Source organism: Ailuropoda melanoleuca, chromosome 12 (assembly GCF_002007445.2).
Source record: "Ailuropoda melanoleuca isolate Jingjing chromosome 12, ASM200744v2, whole genome shotgun sequence".
Taxonomy (NCBI): domain Eukaryota; kingdom Metazoa; phylum Chordata; class Mammalia; order Carnivora; family Ursidae; genus Ailuropoda; species Ailuropoda melanoleuca.
This window is the reverse complement of record NC_048229.1, coordinates 664,735-683,055: the sequence shown is the minus strand read 5'-3', so window position 1 is coordinate 683,055 and position 18,321 is coordinate 664,735. Positions and strand designations below refer to the sequence as shown.

The 18,321-nt window shown below is 61.4% G+C and overlaps 1 protein-coding gene across 4 annotated transcripts in view; it reads right to left on the bottom strand.

Moving 5' to 3' along the window:
* The window catches only part of GALNT9 (polypeptide N-acetylgalactosaminyltransferase 9), a 79,218-nt gene that overhangs the window by 27,135 nt on the left and 33,762 nt on the right, over window positions 1-18,321 (bottom strand). For all 4 annotated transcript variants that reach the window (XM_034672866.1, XM_034672864.1, XM_034672865.1 and 1 more), the window contains 4 exons: window positions 12,440-12,606; window positions 10,505-10,679; window positions 6,385-6,582; window positions 436-553 (listed from right to left, as the gene is read on the bottom strand). In XM_034672866.1, coding sequence (XP_034528757.1) covers window positions 436-553; window positions 6,385-6,582; window positions 10,505-10,679; window positions 12,440-12,606 — 658 coding nt within the window. The remainder of the gene's footprint in view (window positions 1-435; window positions 554-6,384; window positions 6,583-10,504; window positions 10,680-12,439; window positions 12,607-18,321) is intronic.

Genomic DNA, 18,321 nt, shown 5'->3' with positions numbered 1-18,321 from the left:
GGAACCTTTGCACGAGCTGCCTGCACACCCACAAGGAGCAGCCACGGGGCCTCCAGTGCCCATGACCCCCATCTGCACCCCTGCCTTCCACATCCAACAAGACAAACCTAGAACCGCGTGCACGGCAGGCGGGACAGCTCGAGGGCGGGTGTCCACTGTGGACTCAGTTCCCTGTGCCGTGCAAGCAGCTTCGAATGTTTCCACACACCCTTCAGCACTGTGCGCACCGAGAGCGGGCGGCGTTTGCGATGGAGCAGACACGCAGCACCATGCTTTGCTGTGTCCCCCAGTCCCACGTGGCGTGGCTTCTCACGCTGACTCCTCGTTCCCGCTGGCCGGGAATGAGCAGCACACAGGCCAACCCACCCCCACCTCTGACAGGTCTGCACACCCGTTCTCTGGATGGGTCTGGCAGCCCCGCACAGCACCACTTACCCTCATGCCCAGCTCGATGTTCTCGCCGCCATACACCTCCATGCCCGGGTCCAGCAGCCCAATGTCCCCAAAGTACTCCCGGTCCACCACGAACGAGCAGCCGATCATGGCGGGGGTCCTAGTGGGGAGCAGAGACCGCGCGTGAGCAGGTCACAGGTGCGTGACCCCAAGCCCCAACCTGTGACAGGTGCTGAGCACAGACCAGGCCGGCGGCCGAGAGAGCCCAGGACTTAGGAAAGCTGCTTCTCCATCTCCAGGACATAGGTGGGCCCCCTCGGGGTCGTCTCTGTATCCTCCAGAGCCTGGGAAAGCACCCAGCACAGGCCCAGTTCAAGCGCTAACTAAAAAACATCAACTGATGACAAAAACCAGCACTCAACTCAGGCAAGTTAGTGTAAGGGATTTTAAAGACATCCGTTTACTTAACGAGTTGTTTGATTGCCCTGAACATCATTTCCCAAGCTTGCGTCACTTGCCTTCCTCCTCCATCATTTTGTCCTATCTGTATGCCAGGACTCAGGGCTGCACTGGGCCGTGGCATAGGTTGTGCACTGCTCGACGCTATGGACCCTCATTGATATCAGACTCTTTCTGCATGACACACCTTGAAGTTGTAGAGTGCACAACATGTGCAGCTGTAGACCACGGACTGCCACCTGTTCTATTATTCCTGTAATTATCTACACCCACACATTGAAACACCACCAGTGAATCTTGCCTCGTCTGCAGAAACTGTATCTGTGAAATCAAGCATCTATGTGCTAGTTACATTTTTTCTACCACGCATCACAAATCTACCAGTGTGGTGGGTCCCTGGGAAGTGGGCTCACGGAGCGCCAGGAGTATCGGGGCACAATGAGACAGCATCCCTGCGGATGGGATCCTGCATTCATTCGCTCATTCATTCACCACGAATTTAAGCAACAGTGAGTGTCTTCTAGGCAGTAAGGATAAAGAGAAAGTCAAAGTGTGTCTCTAGCAAGAAGGAGGCACAGTCTAGACGCCGTAAGGAAGCAGGACCTCGAAGCTTTGATGGAAGATTTTGCCTCAAAACAAAGACAAAGCTGATCTGCTTGTAGGCTGAGGGGCTGGGGTCTCTGAAGCCCAGAGAGGAGCCAGCAAAGGCCTCCCGGCGTCCACGAAGGCCCCAGCGCCGCTCTGGCACCGAGGTGAAGGCTGGCGCCGCTCCCTCCTCCTGCTACTTTTGCAGAGACTACATCCTTCTTCACCAAAACAGCAGCAAACACGGGTCTCAATCACTATTGAAGAGAAGCACTTCTGCTCCGTGAGTGGGAAGTCAGAAGTAAATGCCCATCAGTTGTCCAAGAAAAACAGAGGCATTAAAAAACGATTATCGTTTTATTTGTGCAAAGATTCAATTTGCTCTGTCATTAGATTTTGGCCACAAATCTAACGGTAACGAAACTTTAATGCCGCCTTTGACTTTTAATAGCAAGTGTTTGACAGGTTAGGTTATAATTCACGGACGCACAACAGACACTTCTCTCATTTTCTTCACAGCGATGAAAATCTCAGGGGGATCTCTGGTGAATCAAAGTGCCAGATCTCCCGCCAAGTCTATTACAGCCGGTAATGATTTTTTTATTATCGCTCAGAGTTCCAAAATAAACTTAAAATAAACGCATGAGGTGATGGGAGCAGAATCAGCTGCTGCGGGTTTATTTGCATGAGAAACTCTTGCTGTGATTACAGGACACAGCCAGCCTCGGGCTGCGGTGGCGGAGGGGTTCTCGGGTTCCGGGGGAGACGCCGTCGTGGGGCATCCCGACATCCGGGCTGTTGCGTGACACGCACAGCCCACGGCCGGGGGCCCCACCGACGTTCCTGCCTTGTAACAGACGTGCAGACATGCACAGACACACGGACACACACTCTGAGCCACGTAACTCTGGGGCCCCACATGGGGGGGCTGATAAAAGGAAGACCCCAAATGCACCCTTGGGCCTTTAGGAGACCGACAAGGGTCGTGGTGAGCCGGCCTGCTGCGGCATCGGGCACGCGCTCAGGGGTGCGGCCAGGCACACGCTCAGTGAGTGAGCGCGTAGCCAGGCACAGCTCAGTCCGCTGGCCACCATTCTGCGCATACTCCACACCAGTGTAGATGGGACTGGCCCTCTTGGAAGGGCTGAACCAGCGGCTGCACAGCCAGAAGTACCCCGTGTGCCCTGAGAGCTGTTGAGGGCGGCGAGGGCCGGCCCGGCTCTGAGCCCACGAGCCGCGTGGCCTTCCCTGCGCTCGGCTGCTCTGCCGGCACCCCGAGGGCAGGACGCGGCGTCCCTCCAGGACTGCCGTGCGGATGACCGCAGCCCGTGAACACCAACAGCAGCGAGTGTCTGCAGCCTGGGAGCCTTGGCTAGGACTGTTGTCGCCGACCCCACCACAGGCGTCTGTCCCGGGCGCTAAGCCAGAGCAGCCTGCGCGCCCAGAGGTCTGCTTGGAGGCCACCCACGCAGAGGCTGGAGTGACTCTGGAGTGACGGGACAGGACCAGCCACCGAGCCCGTGGCTGTGAGGACCACCCAGCACCCCCAGGAGCACCTCGCAGAAGACGGGCGAGAGAGTCGGAAAGTAAACGGTCACTGCTCCCCCGCGAGGACTAGAGAAGCCGTTCCGTGTGCGTCTGTGCACGGATGTGACTGCACCTTTAGCGTGTGTGCGTGTGCGTACGTGTGGGTGTAAGTGTGCACAGCTGTGTGTATCTCTGTGTGTGTGTGGTGCACGGATGTGACTGCACCTTTAGCGTGTGTGTGCGTGCGTGCGTGTGGGTGTAAGTGTGCACAGCTGTATCTCTGTGTGTGTGTAAGTGTGCACAGCTGTATCTCTGTGTGTGTGCGTGTGTGCACAGCTGTGTGTATCTCTGTGTGTGTGTGCGTCTGTGCACGGATGTGACTGCACCTTTAGCGTGTGGGTGTGTGCGTGCGTACGTGTGGGTGTAAGTGTGCACAGCTGTGTGTATCTCTGTGTGTGTGTGCGTGTGTGCAGGTGTGGGTGTAAGTGTCTCTGTGTGTGTGTGTGTGTGTGTGTGAGATTCGGGCCCACCCCGCACTCCGACTGTGGGAGGGGCAAGGTGCTGGGAGGGGCCCTCAGGCGGGCCTGAAGGTCTCCCTTCCTGGAGGCTTGTCCTGGGCCCCCGTGCCCGCTGGAAGCCAGCTCACACCCACAAGACCCTCGCTGTCCCCTGGACACACGGGTGGGACCCGGCGCCGGTCCTGGGAACGGGAGCACCAGCCCAGCCACGAGCCCGTGGGACACGCGTGGGTTCCAGCACCGCGGCCGGTGTACCATGCAGCCTTGCATGCCGCTGCTGGGCTGACACCTTTCCCCAGAAGTCCAAGCCACATTATTCCCGGCCACACTTCCCTCTTCCTTGAGCTTCAAGCACAATGAACGGCAAGAGTTTCCTCAAGCAAATCTTCGAACGCTAGCCGCCTCTGGCGCGGCTTCCGACGTACAAGCGAGTCCTTCAGAAGGGTAGCAGCTCTTCCCAGCTGCGATGTGGGAGGGGAGAGATCACGGAGCACTGTCCAGGAGAGACCCGCGTGGACCTGCACGGACCCACCGCGGGGCTCGGGGAAGCAATCTGTCCAGTGGGGGTGGGTCGTACGACCTCCAAGAGCACCTTCTGCTGGGAGCCGGGCACAGGGCGTCCTCTGAATGGTCTTCCCAGCGGGCGGTGGTGGGAAGTTCTGTCCAGGCGGGGGGCCGGAGGGTTTCCTCCCGGTGAGGACAAAGACGAGGGGCAACGGGCTTCAAGGCTGCTCGCTGGCCTGGCTCAGCCTGGGGCTCCGAACTTCAGTGTGTGACTCCAGCCACTCGAGAACCCACCTGACCCACCACTGTGGGCCTGAGCAAAGCCCCCGTCCCCACCCCCCATCTTCCTGGAGGCCCGCGTGACACCGGGTCTCCAGGAATTAGTGCCAGCTCAATGCCAGCATCCGGCACCCCAGAAAGCCGGTCATTTCTCTGACCTGCACCCCTCGCTGGCCCAGCCCCACAGTCCTTAGTCTCACCCGTGTTGTTACATGGACGACAGTTAGTCCCTTCGGCTCCACGAACTGCGCTGGAAGCCAGGCAGATGTCCCTCGGCCTCCCCGTGCACACGTGATCGACATCTGGGTGTTTCCATGACTGAGAACGGTGCGGCTGCTGTGAGCGTCCGCGTGAGTTTCCATGTGGACACAGGCTTCCACAGTTTCCAGGCTGATGGCCACGGGGCAGCACACCGAGTGGGATGTGCTTGTACCTTTAGGAGAAACCGCCAAACGTTCTCCCGAAGAAGTTTTGCCAGGTCTGCCTCCGGGCTCGTGTGGGAGCTCTGACTGCCCCGTGTGCTCAGCAGCACCCGGCGTGGCCCCCCCAACGGCCCGGGCTCCTCCTGGCGGCCATGTGGGCGCTTGCCTCCTGGCAGAGGCCAGCGTCTCCATGATGTGCTGGCCGCGTCCATCTCCTTCATCTCCTTCGGTGTCGCGTCTGGTTAGAGCTTCACCGTGTTTCACTTGGAGTTTTGGGGTCAGGCTTTCCGACAGCTCTGAGGTCGTACCAGCGAGGAGCAAAGTGTGAGACAAGACACAGTCGGGCCAGAAAATCCTGCTTCCCACGCAGCCGGGGCGTCCAGAGCTTGCCAAAAATTTCAGGTGCTTCCTGGGGTCTCTGACCTCATGGACTCCTGAAGCGGGAAACACTAGGAGCTTTGCTCCTAGCGAGGGATTGTCGAGTGCATTTTGAATGAAGAATACCTTTCAAGCTGCCGCTCTGTGCTCTGAGCAAGCCTGAGGGCCCGGCGGTCCATTTCTGGGTGTGGATGGCTCTGCACCCTGTTTCGACGGCAAAGGCCCCAGAGCCCCAGCTCCTGCTCCCTGCAGAGCATTGGGGCCTGTCTCTGAGGACGTGGCCGCCGGGATGGTGCAGGGCCCCGAGGCGGCTGCTGGTCCAGCTCCTGGGGACTCTGGGTCTCACAGTTCAGAGCAGCCCTCTGTGCTGGCAACACTGTTTTCCTCAAAATCCATGAGGTGCAGGGCTCAGGCCGAGCTATTCACCCCAGTGTCTGCTGACTTCACGGCTGGATGTCCAGGCTGCTCCTTGCCAGCAGGGGCTGGGTGCTTGGGAGCCCCCGCAAGGCCCTTCTGGGGGAGAGAGCTTGCAAAGGCACAATGACACACGGCCTCAGCGGCTCCCAGGCACAGTGACCTGTTTCAGAGGGATTTTGGCAGAGACCCACCAGTTTGGACAGAGTAGGGGCAGGTGGCTCCCAGCCCCTGAAATCTCAGGCCCCTGTAGGGGGCCCCTGGGGGTCAGCAGGAGACAGGCTCCTGCAGCTGCACCCCTAGTTATGAAGCCCGGATTCCCAGGGCTCAGCAGATGGGGATGGGGCTGCCGAGTGCAGCCTGGAGCTGATGACGGACACGGGTCAGCAGGCGGCAGAGGACCTGGGGGTGACGGGGAGCGGTGGGGACTGTGGCCGCTGGAGGCCCACGCCTGTTAAGACACGGCCCTTCTCAGCTCCGGCCGTGTGGGCCTTCCCACCTCCCAAGAGGTGCAGGAATTTGTGTATTTTAACACATAAAAATCTGTTTCCATGTTTAGGAACTGACTTAAATAAATCCGTGCACTGGGGGACAGCTGTGGGGTCTCTGTCCGCAGCCCTGTTGGCCTCATGGTCCTACTGCCCACGCCTGCGGCTCCTGCGGGGCGGCTCCGTGTCTGTGTCTCGTGGCCTCCGTCCGGCTGTCTCCCTCACGCTCCCTCTGGTTTCCCGTCCTCTGTCCGTGTCTGCTTCTCTTTCCCTGGCTCCTCCTTTCTGCTCGTTCGGCTCCGTCCCCCTCCTTCTGTCCCCCCTTGACCTGGTCACCGGTCAGGCTGCACGCCGGGGCCTGGCCCCAAGCCGCCCCTCCCACCCGGAACCACCCCCCCCAGTCCTGCTCCAGCTCACCTGATGGGCGCGGCCTCGTCCCCACGGTCCAGCCAGTCCTGCGGCGGAATGATGTACATGCACCACAGGCCCCAGTTGTAGCCGTGGGCCGCGCTCGCGTACTGCTGCACCTCGAACGTGTCGTACTTGATGTTGTCGATGGCCGGCAGGACGATGCGCCGGCGGTCCTCCTGGATCCGCGACAGCGCAGGCTCAGCCCTGCAGGGGGGCGCAGCCTGTGAGGAAGGGCAGGGGTGCGGGGACCCCCGGCCTGCGCCCCCGGGAGGGTGACGTCAGGAGGCCCTGCCAGCCAGCCGGCCGCGGGGCAAGGGCGTCGGCCCAGGAGCCCAGGGCGGGTCGGGTCGCGGACCTGCCCGGCCTGGGGCCTCGCCCTCCCCTTCCTGCGGCAGCCCACGCCAATGCCTGCCTGACCCTAGGGACAGAAACACCATCTGGGCCCGTCTGACGCTCCCCGAAAGGCAGCCTCTGCCGCTGCCCTGCTTCACGGCTCAGCCACTGCCTCGGCCAGCTCCCCTCTCTGCCCCTCCTTCCTGCTCCTGTGGGAGGTACTTAGAAGCACTCATTTGAGCACCAATTAGGTGCCACGCCCTGCTCTAACCAACTGGGATACATTCATAAATTTAAAAAAAATCCATGCCTCAGAGAGCTTAGGGTCTGTTGGAAGGACGAGAGCGTCTACGGCAGGGTACTGTGGTGCAGTGTGCAACCTACACAGCAGTACAGGTGGCCCTGAGACAGTGGGGGGCAGACATGAACACATGAGGGCAGGTATGTCAGAAGGGGGCACGTACCGTGTGGGAAAGAGAGCAAGGTAAGGCTCACTCGGGGTGGCAGGTTTTTTTTTTTAATTTTTTTAAGATTTTATTTATTTATTTGACAGAGATAGAGACAGCCAGCGAGAGAGGGAACACAAGCAGGGGGAGTGGGAGAGGAAGAAGCAGGCTCATAGCAGAGGAGCCTGATGTGGGGCTCGATCCTACAATGCCGGGATCACGCCCTGAGCCGAAGGCAGATGCTTAACCGCTGTGCCACCCAGGCGCCCCTCGGGGTGACAGTTTTAAACAGGGTATCACTGTAGATTGCCCTGGGCAATGAGCGGAAGGAGGTGGGGGGCCAGCGGGTGTCAGGAGGATGGGCAAGGGCGCGGGCAGTGCTGAGGCCCTGGGATGTGAGCCTGGAGAAGTGGGGGCACATACACGGTGAGGCCAGAGAGCAGAGGGACCCGAGGACGCGGGCTCTCCGGTGACCTCTTTGGGCAGCAGCGGGACTGCAGACGGTGCGGGGATTCCCCGGGGAAGCAGGTGCGGCTTTGCCCTTGGACGCAGCCCCATCTCCCGCGAGGACCAGACACCACCAGAAGCCCGGCCTCCGAGCTGGAGTTCAGCTGTGGTCATGGGCCGCCTGCTGCCCGGGGGGCCGGGGCGGGAGCTGCAGCGAGGGCAAGAAGGGCCCGGACACAGCTCAGGGGGGCCGCTTGCGGGGGCAGTTCCTCCGGTCCCACCTGGCGACATCTGCCGCACACCCCGTCCTCTTTCCCGTCCCGCTGAGTGACAGCCTGGTATTTACCTGCCTTTCAGCTTCGCGAGGAGGATTAATTAATTACTGTCAGCACAGCGCCTGAGAAGAGCCTCCGTAAAAGCCACATTTGCTAATGAGGCAGCATGTTTGTGGAGGCCACTCTGGGGAGAGGGCTCTTTGCAGGCGGATAACTGGGTTTTCAGTCGTGAAAATCAAAGTTACCCTGGTTCAAAATTGCATCTGGGGTGGCTGACCCGCGGCTCTCCCAGATGGCTTCCAAATGCCTGAGGAAGCTTATGATACAGTAGAGGGAGGAACGGCGGGCTACCAAGTGTGGTTGTACAGTGCGCAACCTACACAACCCCATGGAGGGACCCTGGTGGGGGGCAGGCAGTGACCTGTAATGAAGGACAGAAGGTGATACACATCGTGGGAGAAAAAGGGCTGTCTCACGACAGCGGGAAGAGCAGAGAGAAACGGGGGCCAGGAGGGGAAGTCAAGCAGAAGAAACTTGCGTCTCTGCCAAACGAGCAGGGACAGAACCAACCCTTGTGACAAGTGCGTGGTCCTGGGGTGGCTGAGACGCTCCAGGAGGGGGAAGGAGAAGGCTCCACTTGCCTAGGAGACGCCAAGCCCCTGCCAGAGCCAGTGGCAGCTGGTGGGAAACCATGACCTGGAGACCCCGGGACGCCGGCCCCTCGTGGGCCAGCTGGGGACACGAGAACCATGCACAGTGTGGCTGGTCCAAGCCAACCACGCAGACTCAGGACTGTGCCCAGCCCACCAGTCCCAGTCAGCACGGCCACCGCCGACCTCGTTTCCCACGGCTGGTATCCCAGGGAATGTCTTACATTGGGCTTTGCAGAGTTTAAAAATATGCGTTGGGAGATCTGATACAAAAATCGTGAGTTTTAGTTTCTATTGAAATGGGGCAAGCCACCACCATGGGCCGACGTCTCCCTGCGGCTCAGCGGGCGGGCGCTGCGGGCCACCCTGTTCACAGCAGACCCACACACTGCAGGTTTAACCTCAGGGTCTTGAGAGCAGAGCATCCGGGCTTACGTGGGCAGCTCCCAAATCCAGTGACAAGGACCCTCCCAAGACAGAGAGGAGAGTCACAGACACGCGGGGGAGAAGCCGTGTGAGGCTGGAGGACACAGGGACGGGCACCTCCGGGGGGTGTGGCTCGGCTGACACCTGTGTCCCCTCAGTGGACTTCAGGCCCCAGAATGGACAGAGCAGTTTCTGCTGTTTAGAGCTGCCCAGATTGTGTGGTTCAGAGCCGCGGGACACTGATACGAGGGGTCAACCCTCCCTCTGCCCAGGGGCCTCTCCCCACGCACACGCTCATGTGTCCGAGGCGTCCCCTCAGCTCCCAGGCCACCTCAAACCAGGCTGTCCCCGGGGCCTGGTCTGCAATCCCGGGGACGTACTGATCTGACCCCGAGGGCCTGGAGCCAGGCGCCTGTGGGGGCTTCTCGGATGTCACTCACACAGTCCTGGCGACAGCCCCCACTCTGTGCATGCTTCCAGCATCCCACTGGAATACGAGGGACGGGCGCGCCTTGCCCTCCGCTGCCTGCACCACGCTGGCAAGCTGGACATCCCGCCGTGACTCGCTCCCTTACTGAGGGCGTTCCTGTGGGATCGTGGCCCCCACCCCCGCCCGGCCTCCATATATCCCTCCCTCATCTGCACAGCGCACCCCCACACCAGAGAAGGTAAGGGAACAGCCGGCACTTCCCAGAAAACTCTGAAGCACGTCCTGCTCTGCGGACAGGGGCGCACCCCTGCCTCTGACGGCAGGGTCTGGACAAAGGCATCAGGACCAGCCCTGGGCCCGACACTCCCGGGGGACCCGGCCTCCCCCTCAACCAGGGATAGCGTGCGGGACAAGTGACAGCATTCTTAGAGCTGCACTGGCTGCTTCGGAGCTGGGTGAGGGTTGCAGGTGCCCCGGCCGTGTCCCTGGCATGCACGAGGACCCCGGGGCGCCAGGCTGTGACCCTATACCACACAGACCTGCGCTTCCTGCCAGCCCCCAGGGGCTGCTGGGGCCACTAGCCCGGAGGCCACACGGAGCCTCGGCCTGCAGGGCAAGCATGAGGCCAGGGCTGGAGCCCCAGCCTTCTTGTTGGGGTGCGGGGGTCACGCCTGTAGGTCATCCTGCACACCTGCTCCTGAGTCACCGCGGGCATCCCCGCCACTCCCTGGCCGTGCCTCCTGCAAACGCCTCGTTAGAGGCCCACTGCGCCCCTGCACGGTGGACGAGAGGGCGCCACAGGACAAGAAACTGCTTCCAGCTGGTGCTGGGGGCGTGGGCTGCTAGCAGCGGACGGGCCCTGTGGGCGGCACCCGCACACCGCTGTGTGCTCCCTGGTCTGAGGCCACACCCACATGCTCGTTCTGGGCTGTGACCTGCTGGACGCAACATCCCGCGGTCTGCACCTCCCTAGCGGCTTCTGGCGCAGCAGCCAGGTGTGGGGAAGCCCCAGGCCGGACTCAGCTGCCCTCAGAGGCCCCAGGCCCATCTTCTGCGGGATCCCACAGGGAGTCCCCAAAGCCAACCCCCCCAGCACTGCCCCCCGCGCCCCGCTCTCACCAGCCCATGCCGAACTCCACGTGGGCATCGAAGAAGCCGACCACGGGGGCCGTGGCCACCTTCCAGCCCTGCAGCCGCGCCCGGATCAGGCCTTCCCGCCGGTGGTTGCGGACGATCTTCACCAGGCCCGGGTACCGCCGGTTCACATACTGGTCCAGGCTGGCCTTGAGCTCCACTGCAGCGGACACAGAGACGCCTCAGCACGCCGGCCCCGGGAGGGCCCCGAGGTCACCCCGGGTCGGTGTGGGCAGGCTGGGACGCTGCGTGCCCCGGGCCCCTACTCCACGGCCGGTAGTTGAAGAGAACCTGCGGCGGCCAGACGTGCTTCAAGGGGCTGGGGAGACCACGGGCGACAAGACCCCACCCCGTGAAGCTGGCCCACTGGTGGTGGTGGGGGGGGGGGACGACAGACAGAAACCAGCCAAACGGGGCTGACTGGACAGAGGCACGTGTCACAAACACAGGAGAATGGGGACCGAGTTCTCCCCTGTGAAAAGGAAGGAGTCCACACACAGACGCGCGGGCGAGCACAGTGGTCGGGCCACGCCGTGGGGTCTTCAGCCGTGACACCTGCTACAACACGCATGAACCCTGAGGACAGATGCTGCGTGATCCCACTTCTCTGAGGCCCCGAGAGGCGCCACCTTCAGAGACGGCAGGTGGGGTGAGGGCGCATTTAGCGGGGACAGACCTCCAGTTTGGGAAGATGGCAGTTCTGGAGACGGATGGTGGGGACGGCCGCACAACAGTGTGCGTGTGCTTCACACCCCTGAACGGTGCACTCACGGTTTAAGTGGCTAATTTTACATCATGAGAATTTCAGCTCCATAAATTACTAAAAACTTGAGGAAGGCCCAGGCAAAAATCCAGGAGGGACCTGAGGAAGCTCCCATAGGCCGAATGTGCACCAAACAAGCATGTTACAGTAGATCAGGGCCGGCGGAGAAGAGAAGACTGTGGGGTCTAACCAGGCAGCTGGGCGGGGCCTCCCCCTGTGACCCGCCTACGGAAGCCACCTGTCCCCTGGGCCCAGGGACGGCAGCTGGTCCTTCCCCGGAACAGCGTCCAGCCCCATCCTGCCCTTTCTGGGGAAGGTGGCCACTCGATCCTTGCTCCCTTCATAGGGTCAGCTCGGGGCCCTGCAGTGTGGACATTCAGGCCAACCCTGGGTGGGACGCGACACCTCCTGCCCTCGGAGGGCTCCGAGGTGTCCCCCCAATTTCCTGCACTTGCCTCCCTCCTGAGGTGCAGAGGAGAGGCCGGCATGATGGGCCCATGGGACCTCAGCCAGGGGGCCGCCCGTGGTGGGTTCAGGCTCCCAGGTCTGCCTCTGGACCCCTGGCAGGGGCCTTGAGCCCTCTGCACCTGGTGGGCATGGGACGTGTGCGGGGAGGCCCCCTGGGGCCCGGGGTCCCCACAGTGAGTGCCGGCCCAGCTCCGGGACAGCAGACCCTCACTGGAGCCCATGCCTCTGTCACTGGTAAGAGGCAAGAGGTGTGATCAACAGACAGGGGAACTCAGCCTGCCTGGGCTTTTCTGGGCGACACCTGTGGGGGATGAATAGAGCCCCCAAGTTCAAGTCCACCCACAGCCTCGGAACGGGACCTTACTTCAAAGTAGGGTCTCCGTGGATGTAACCGATTAAGGATCTTGTGATGCAATCCTCCTGGGTTTAGGGTGTCCCTCGTCCAACAACAGGTGTCCGTACAAGAGGAGGCATGCAGGGGGGAGGCCACGTGAAGGCGAGGCAGAGGTGGGAGGGACGCACAACCAGCCGGAGCACAAAGGGTGCAGCAGTCCCCAGAGCCGGGAGAGGCGGGGAGGACGCTGTCCTGCGGCCTCCCGGGCGTGCGGCCTGGCCCACCCTGACTCAGGGCTCGGCCCCCAGCTCCAGCATGCTTGCACTGTTGGGGGGCCCCCCTGGCCCCCACTCACCGCTGTCACTGTTGTCGTCCACCAGGATGACCTCCTTGAGGAGCCGCGAGGGCGTGCGGTTGACCACGCTGTGCACGGAGCGCAGGATGACGGACAGGGCCTCGTTGACAAAGATGAAGACCACGGAGATCTGGGGCAGGTCGGCGGCATGGGTCATCTGTCTGCACCTGCAGGAGACCCGGTTCGTGGTCAGCGGTCAGCGTGGACCCCTCAGCCAGTTCTAAATCTTACACCCAATGGAAGAGCACAACGAGGCCATGACGCAGTGATTACATCCGTCAGAAGCTGCGGGCTCCTGTGCTCCAAGCCTCAGCCCGCTGTGTCCTTGCTGAAAGTCAGGGAATGGTGGTCATATCAGGTTGTGGCTCGGTGGTGGGCAGGGCCCAGCCCTGAGCCCAGCGCCGTCAACGCCTGGTTCCAACTGCAGTGGGCGTGCAGTGGGGGGCTGTGGAGGTGACATCTACAATGAACCCTACACCGCAGGTGTTGCCCCGAAAGTGAAACCCGGGTAGTGGGTGATGGGCTGCGGTGGGCTGCGGGCCAAAGTCAGCTGAGGGCTGTCGCAATGGATGCCAAGTCTGCAGGGACGGCCTTGTCATTGGGGCTGAAGGTAACAGCCTCGGCCAAACCTAAGGACTTAGGGGCACGAGGGGGGGACGTGTGGTTCTCCCAGGGGTCTCATTGAGGAGGCTGGGCGTGGGGGCTGGGCGTGGGGGCGAGGGGCCTCCAGTTCTTCAATGTAATTAAGTGATGCGTGTTTGCTAATGAGCCTGCAGACGGCAATGGGCTGTTGGTGTAATAACGTGATGGAATAAATTTACTGGGGCGCAAAGGGAGATGAACAGGAACTTAGCAAATGGTCAAAAATAAGGTGAAAGGGGCGCCTGGGTGGCACAGCAGTTAAGCGTCTGCCTTCGGCTCAGGGCATTATGGGATCGAGCCCCACATCAGGCTCTTCTGCTATGAGCCTGCTTCTTCCTCTCCCACTCCCCCTGCTTGTGTTCCCTCTCTCGCTGGCTGTCTCTCTGTCAAATAAATAAATAAAATCTTTTAAAAAAAATAAGGCGACAAAAAACAGCAAAGGCGAGTAAAGGAAATACAAAGATACACGTGGAGGAGCCCAGCCACGTACGTTTGCTGCCACAAAAAACGTAAACACACCAAATCTCTCCTTAAGATGGCAGAGGCCACTCGACTCAGCTAGACACACATGCTCTCACACCCACACACTCACACACACCCCTCCTCTGGAGTGAGTGCAGCTGGGGTTTGAATGCAAGCTACCAGCCGTGCCCGGGGCCAGGTGCTGCCCTAGCACAGGCAGGAGAGCGCCAGCGAGCCCCTCCTAGCCCACGGTGTGCTAGGGGCTGCGTGCGAGGGTCTCCGCCCTCACTGCAGCACATGGACAAGAACAGTGGGCATGGCAGTGTGATTTCAGAGGAAGGGGCAGAGGCCGGGACAAAACAGGGCCATGGGTGGGGACCCGGGGGCCGTCTCCAGGCCAGGCAGCCAGGCAGGACCCCTGAGCGACCTGTCGTGCTCAGTGCGGCCGCAAAACAAACACCACAGACAGGGCGGCCTAAGCCGCTGTGTGTGGTCCTCACAGTCTGGAGGCAGGAAGTCCAGACCCAGGGGCGGCGGGGCCAGCTCCTCCCAAGGCCTCCCCTCGGTGTGCAGATGCTGTCTTCCCACCTTCCCATTGGGTCCTCAGTGGTCATGCCCTGTGCGTGTCCGTGCCCTGCTCTGCTCTCCGTGGGGACTCAGTTGTTGGGGACAGGCCCACCTGGGTGACCCCATTCCACCTGTCACCTCTGTAAGGCCCTGCCTCCCCAGACGGTCACATCCTGAGGTGCTGGGGGTCAGGGCTCCCATTTACGAACTTGGGGGGACACAGCTCAGCCTGTAACAGACCCAAAGGACAGAGGAAACAGCCATGTGTAGGACGGGGGGACAAGGAACTAGCAGGTGGGGTGAGCTGGGCATGACGAGATACAGGCCGTGCTGGCCAGGCGGGATGTGGGGGTGTGGTGGGCAGTGGAGGGCAGCGCGCCCCTGCCTCGGCGGACACTCAGCCCCTTTCCGCCCCCCACAATGAGGACACACGTGCCGCTGGCCTCCCCCCACCCCACGCAGCTGTGGCCGTGAGTCCCGGGGATTTATTACCGCATGGCATTGGAGGCGGCGGCAGCTGGGCACGGCGGCCCCTGCGAAGTGCCTGTTCTCGTGACCTTCCACGTGATGTGGGTGTTCCTGCCAGGTCACCTGCGCTTTACCCAGCGGCCACGGCAGCCGCTCACCTTGGAGACGCGCTGCCTTCGCTGGAAGGAAAATGCTCTTACTCCAAGTTCACGCCCCTGCTGGCTGCTGACAGACACAGAGTTAGCTCCCAGGCAGCCAGCCATTCTGGGGAGAGCACAAGGCTCCCAGGCAAGCAGGGCCATAGAACCTTCCAGATACACTCTCCCTTCTCTGCTCTGTGGGTCCCTCGGGCAGTAACGATGTGAGTGATGCAGGGGATTCACTGGCTGGCCTCTGTGAGAAGTCCAGGGGTGTGTGACTTCAGGCCTGCTGGGCCAGGGGCTCCCAGGATGTTGGCAGGACCCAGCGCCTCTCCTTGCTCCACGCCGTCCTCGGGCTGGGAGATGCTCTGGGGAGGACAGCCCAGTTCCCGGACAGGTGGGAAAACACCCCACCTTGGGGTGTCTCCTTGGCTCTGATTGGACGCCGCGCCCTACCTTGGACCAATCACCGTGGCCCAAGGAGATGGGGCGCTCTGATTGGCTTACACTTAGATTTCGTCACTTCTTGAGTCCTGGAGTCGGGAAGGGGCTTCGCCAGGACCACGGCCAAGGACCGGCAGCTGGTTGCAGGGAAGACGGGGGACCCTGACCACCCGGCCCCACACTGGGGCCTCTGTCCCCCAACTTTCCTTCTGTGCTCCTGGCACGGATAAGGGCGCCTGCCGTGCTAATGAGTGTTCGAGGGGCCTTCCACTCTGAAGACTCCTCCCTTGGTTGTGGGTTGGAAGGTGCCGCCCTCCGCCACAAGGGAGCCCGCGAATATGACCTTTGGAAACAGGGACTTTGCAGATGTACGTATGTCCCAGATCTCAAAGTGAGCATGCTGGGCTTCGGGCGGCCCCAACTCCAACAGGTGCCCGTAAGGAGAGAGGCAGAGGGAGATCTGAGTCAGGGCCGGGTCTGTGGCTGGACCTGGGCGAGGCCAGCACAGGCAGCACCATCCCAAGGCCGGCTGGCGTGGTCTTGACTAAGGCTCTTCAGGCACCTGTTCCATCAGGCAGATCCGAGAACTGGAAGAAACGCCACGTCCAGGGGCTTCTTCCGGCTGACCGTCCAACCCATTCGTCTCTGATGGGAGCAACCAGGAACAAGGGGCACTGGGGGGTCGTACTGAGTGGGGTGGGGGCTACACCCCAATGAGAGTGAGGCACAGGGACACAGGGCCGGGGTCAGACGTGGTCTCTGCTCAAACACCGGGGGGACCAAGGAGCAAGTAGGGTGCCGTGAGAGAGAGCTGCAGCTGACTAGTGCCCCAAGGGCCACATTGTGAAACCGTCCATACGGAACTCACAGGAGAGGCAGGACGCAGGCGAGGAGTCGGCAGGGAGCCCATGTCGGGGGCACCAATCCCTGGGTCCAGACAACATGCCCCCTAGTCCTAACAGACAAAGCAGGCTGGTCTTCCCAGCTCAGCTCTCCACAGCCTGGACACACGTTTTGCTGGGTTAGGTCAGTTCTCTGAATAATTTAAGCCCAATCTATTTCATGAATTTTGTTCTGAGAGCCCAGATTCCATGCTGGACCCTCTGTGCCGAGGCACTCACCGGATAATCCCTCCGTCTTTCCATCTCTGCCTTAGAAACCACGGTCTGGAAGGAATTCTTCACATGGAGTGATGTTGCTTCTTAAGACTCTACTCACTGAGTTCCTCCAGCAAGAGTAAGTCCCACTCGGGGACGAGAAAAGAGACAGGGTCACGTCTATTACAGAATCTGGTGCTGTCCAGACAGCCTTTGTAAAAATAGTGCATCGATTGTGGTCACCACGATTATAAAATACAGGATAGATTACTACAGAGCTTGGCAAACATGGCCATGTGTAACTCTGGGTGTGAGAGAGTAAGCTGGCTTCAACTCCGTGCCAGGCTGTCCCCTCCCTGAGCCCAGTAACACCCACGTGTGTCTGAGCGTGGCTGGTGGGGGGGGACAGCCTAGGGGGACAGCCTGGGGGAGCACGGCTGGGGGACAGCCTGGGGGGACAGCCTGGGGGGAGCACGGCTGCAGGACAGCCTATAGGGGTGGGGCACAGCTGTGGAGACAACGGGGGTGGGGGCACAGCTCTGAGGACACACGGGGGGAACAGTCTGGGGGGGCATGGCTGTAGGCAGAGCCTGGGGGGGCAGCTGTGGAGACAGTCCGGGGGACACAGGAGTGATACAAACAAAGCGGGTGCTGGTTTCTGTGTGTGTGCACTTTGGAGACGTGGTTTGGGGTGGCTGGAGGCTGGGCTGCTAGCGGCCAGGCCCTTCTGCCTTGTCACTGTGCTGAGCGTGGGGTCGTCCCCAAGCCTGCCTGTGCGGCAGCCCCAGTTCCATCGCAGGAAGCAGGGAAGGAGGGCACCCCACCAGGCACACGTTCCCCACGTCCACATATGTCCCACTGGCCACGGCTCGACTCCCTGCAAGGGATGCGGGACATGCAGCCTTCATATGGGCTTGGGCCCAGCTGCATTTGGGGTTTGAGTAGGGAGGAAGAAAGGGAGAAAAGACGGGAGGGTGTGCCTAGGGCAGAAGGGGTGGCCCCGCTGCCCAGGACCGCGTCCCCCAGGGACAGTGGAGGCTCCTTGCAGGTGGAAGTTGAGCCTCACCCCACACAGCAGGGAAGACCAGGCTGACTCGGGGCCTCCTTCACATCCCCATACTGGGTGGCTGGGCTGGGCATGCGGTGCTCCCGTGTGAGCCCCGCTCATGGTACAGAGCTCTGGGGACGCAGGTGCCAGTGGGTACAAGCCTCATCCCCAAGACTCTGCCTGCCCTCGCCGGCCCGTCCCCAGGCGGCCCAGCCACTGTGGCACCCCTCAAGGCTGCCCAGGCTGAGCCCCTGTCATGGAGCAGAGACATAGGCCCCTCGGGCAGGACACCACGGACCTGACCGCTGTCCAGGGGCTCGAGCAGGCAGCGGTGAGGGGGCACACAGACAGTCCTGGGCTTTGGGCACCCTGGTCCACAGCCACGCGGTTCCACGGGCTGACACCTGCAGGCATCACACAGACGAGTGTGGCTGTCCACCTGCTGTGGGACATTTAGCACTTCCGAGAGCCCGGGGCCTTCCTGGGCACAGCTGCTGGGCAGGGTGAGGCCATCTTTCTGCACAGTGGTCACCTGCACCTGACAAGTCACCCCACCAGGACACATGCAGCTTCTAAGTTGTTGGAATTAGAAACAGAGTGATGTATTGGGTTCATCTTGGCCCAGCACAAAACTTGCACAAATAACCTTTTTTACTCATGATGCAATCTCCTTCCCCATTACAGAAAGTTTGCGTTCAACCCAGGGCAGACCGAAAGGGTTGTTGTGGGGGAAGGCTCGAGGCTAATGAAGAGATAAGAACCTGGCCCCGCTGAACGGAATGTCACCACCGCCTGGGCCATGAGGCAGCATTCCTCCTGGCCTCACGTGTGTCACCTCCCTTCTGCCTCCCGGGGACAGGCTGTGGGTGCTGGGGCGTGGCCGCATGGCACCTGAGGCAGGCGGGGGCCCCCATCCAGCTCTTACTGCCGGGGGACAAGTTCCCGTTGCCGCTGGGCTGTGACTGCTCTCAGGACCACGTGGCTCGGCGACCCCCCCCACTCTCCGCCCCCCCC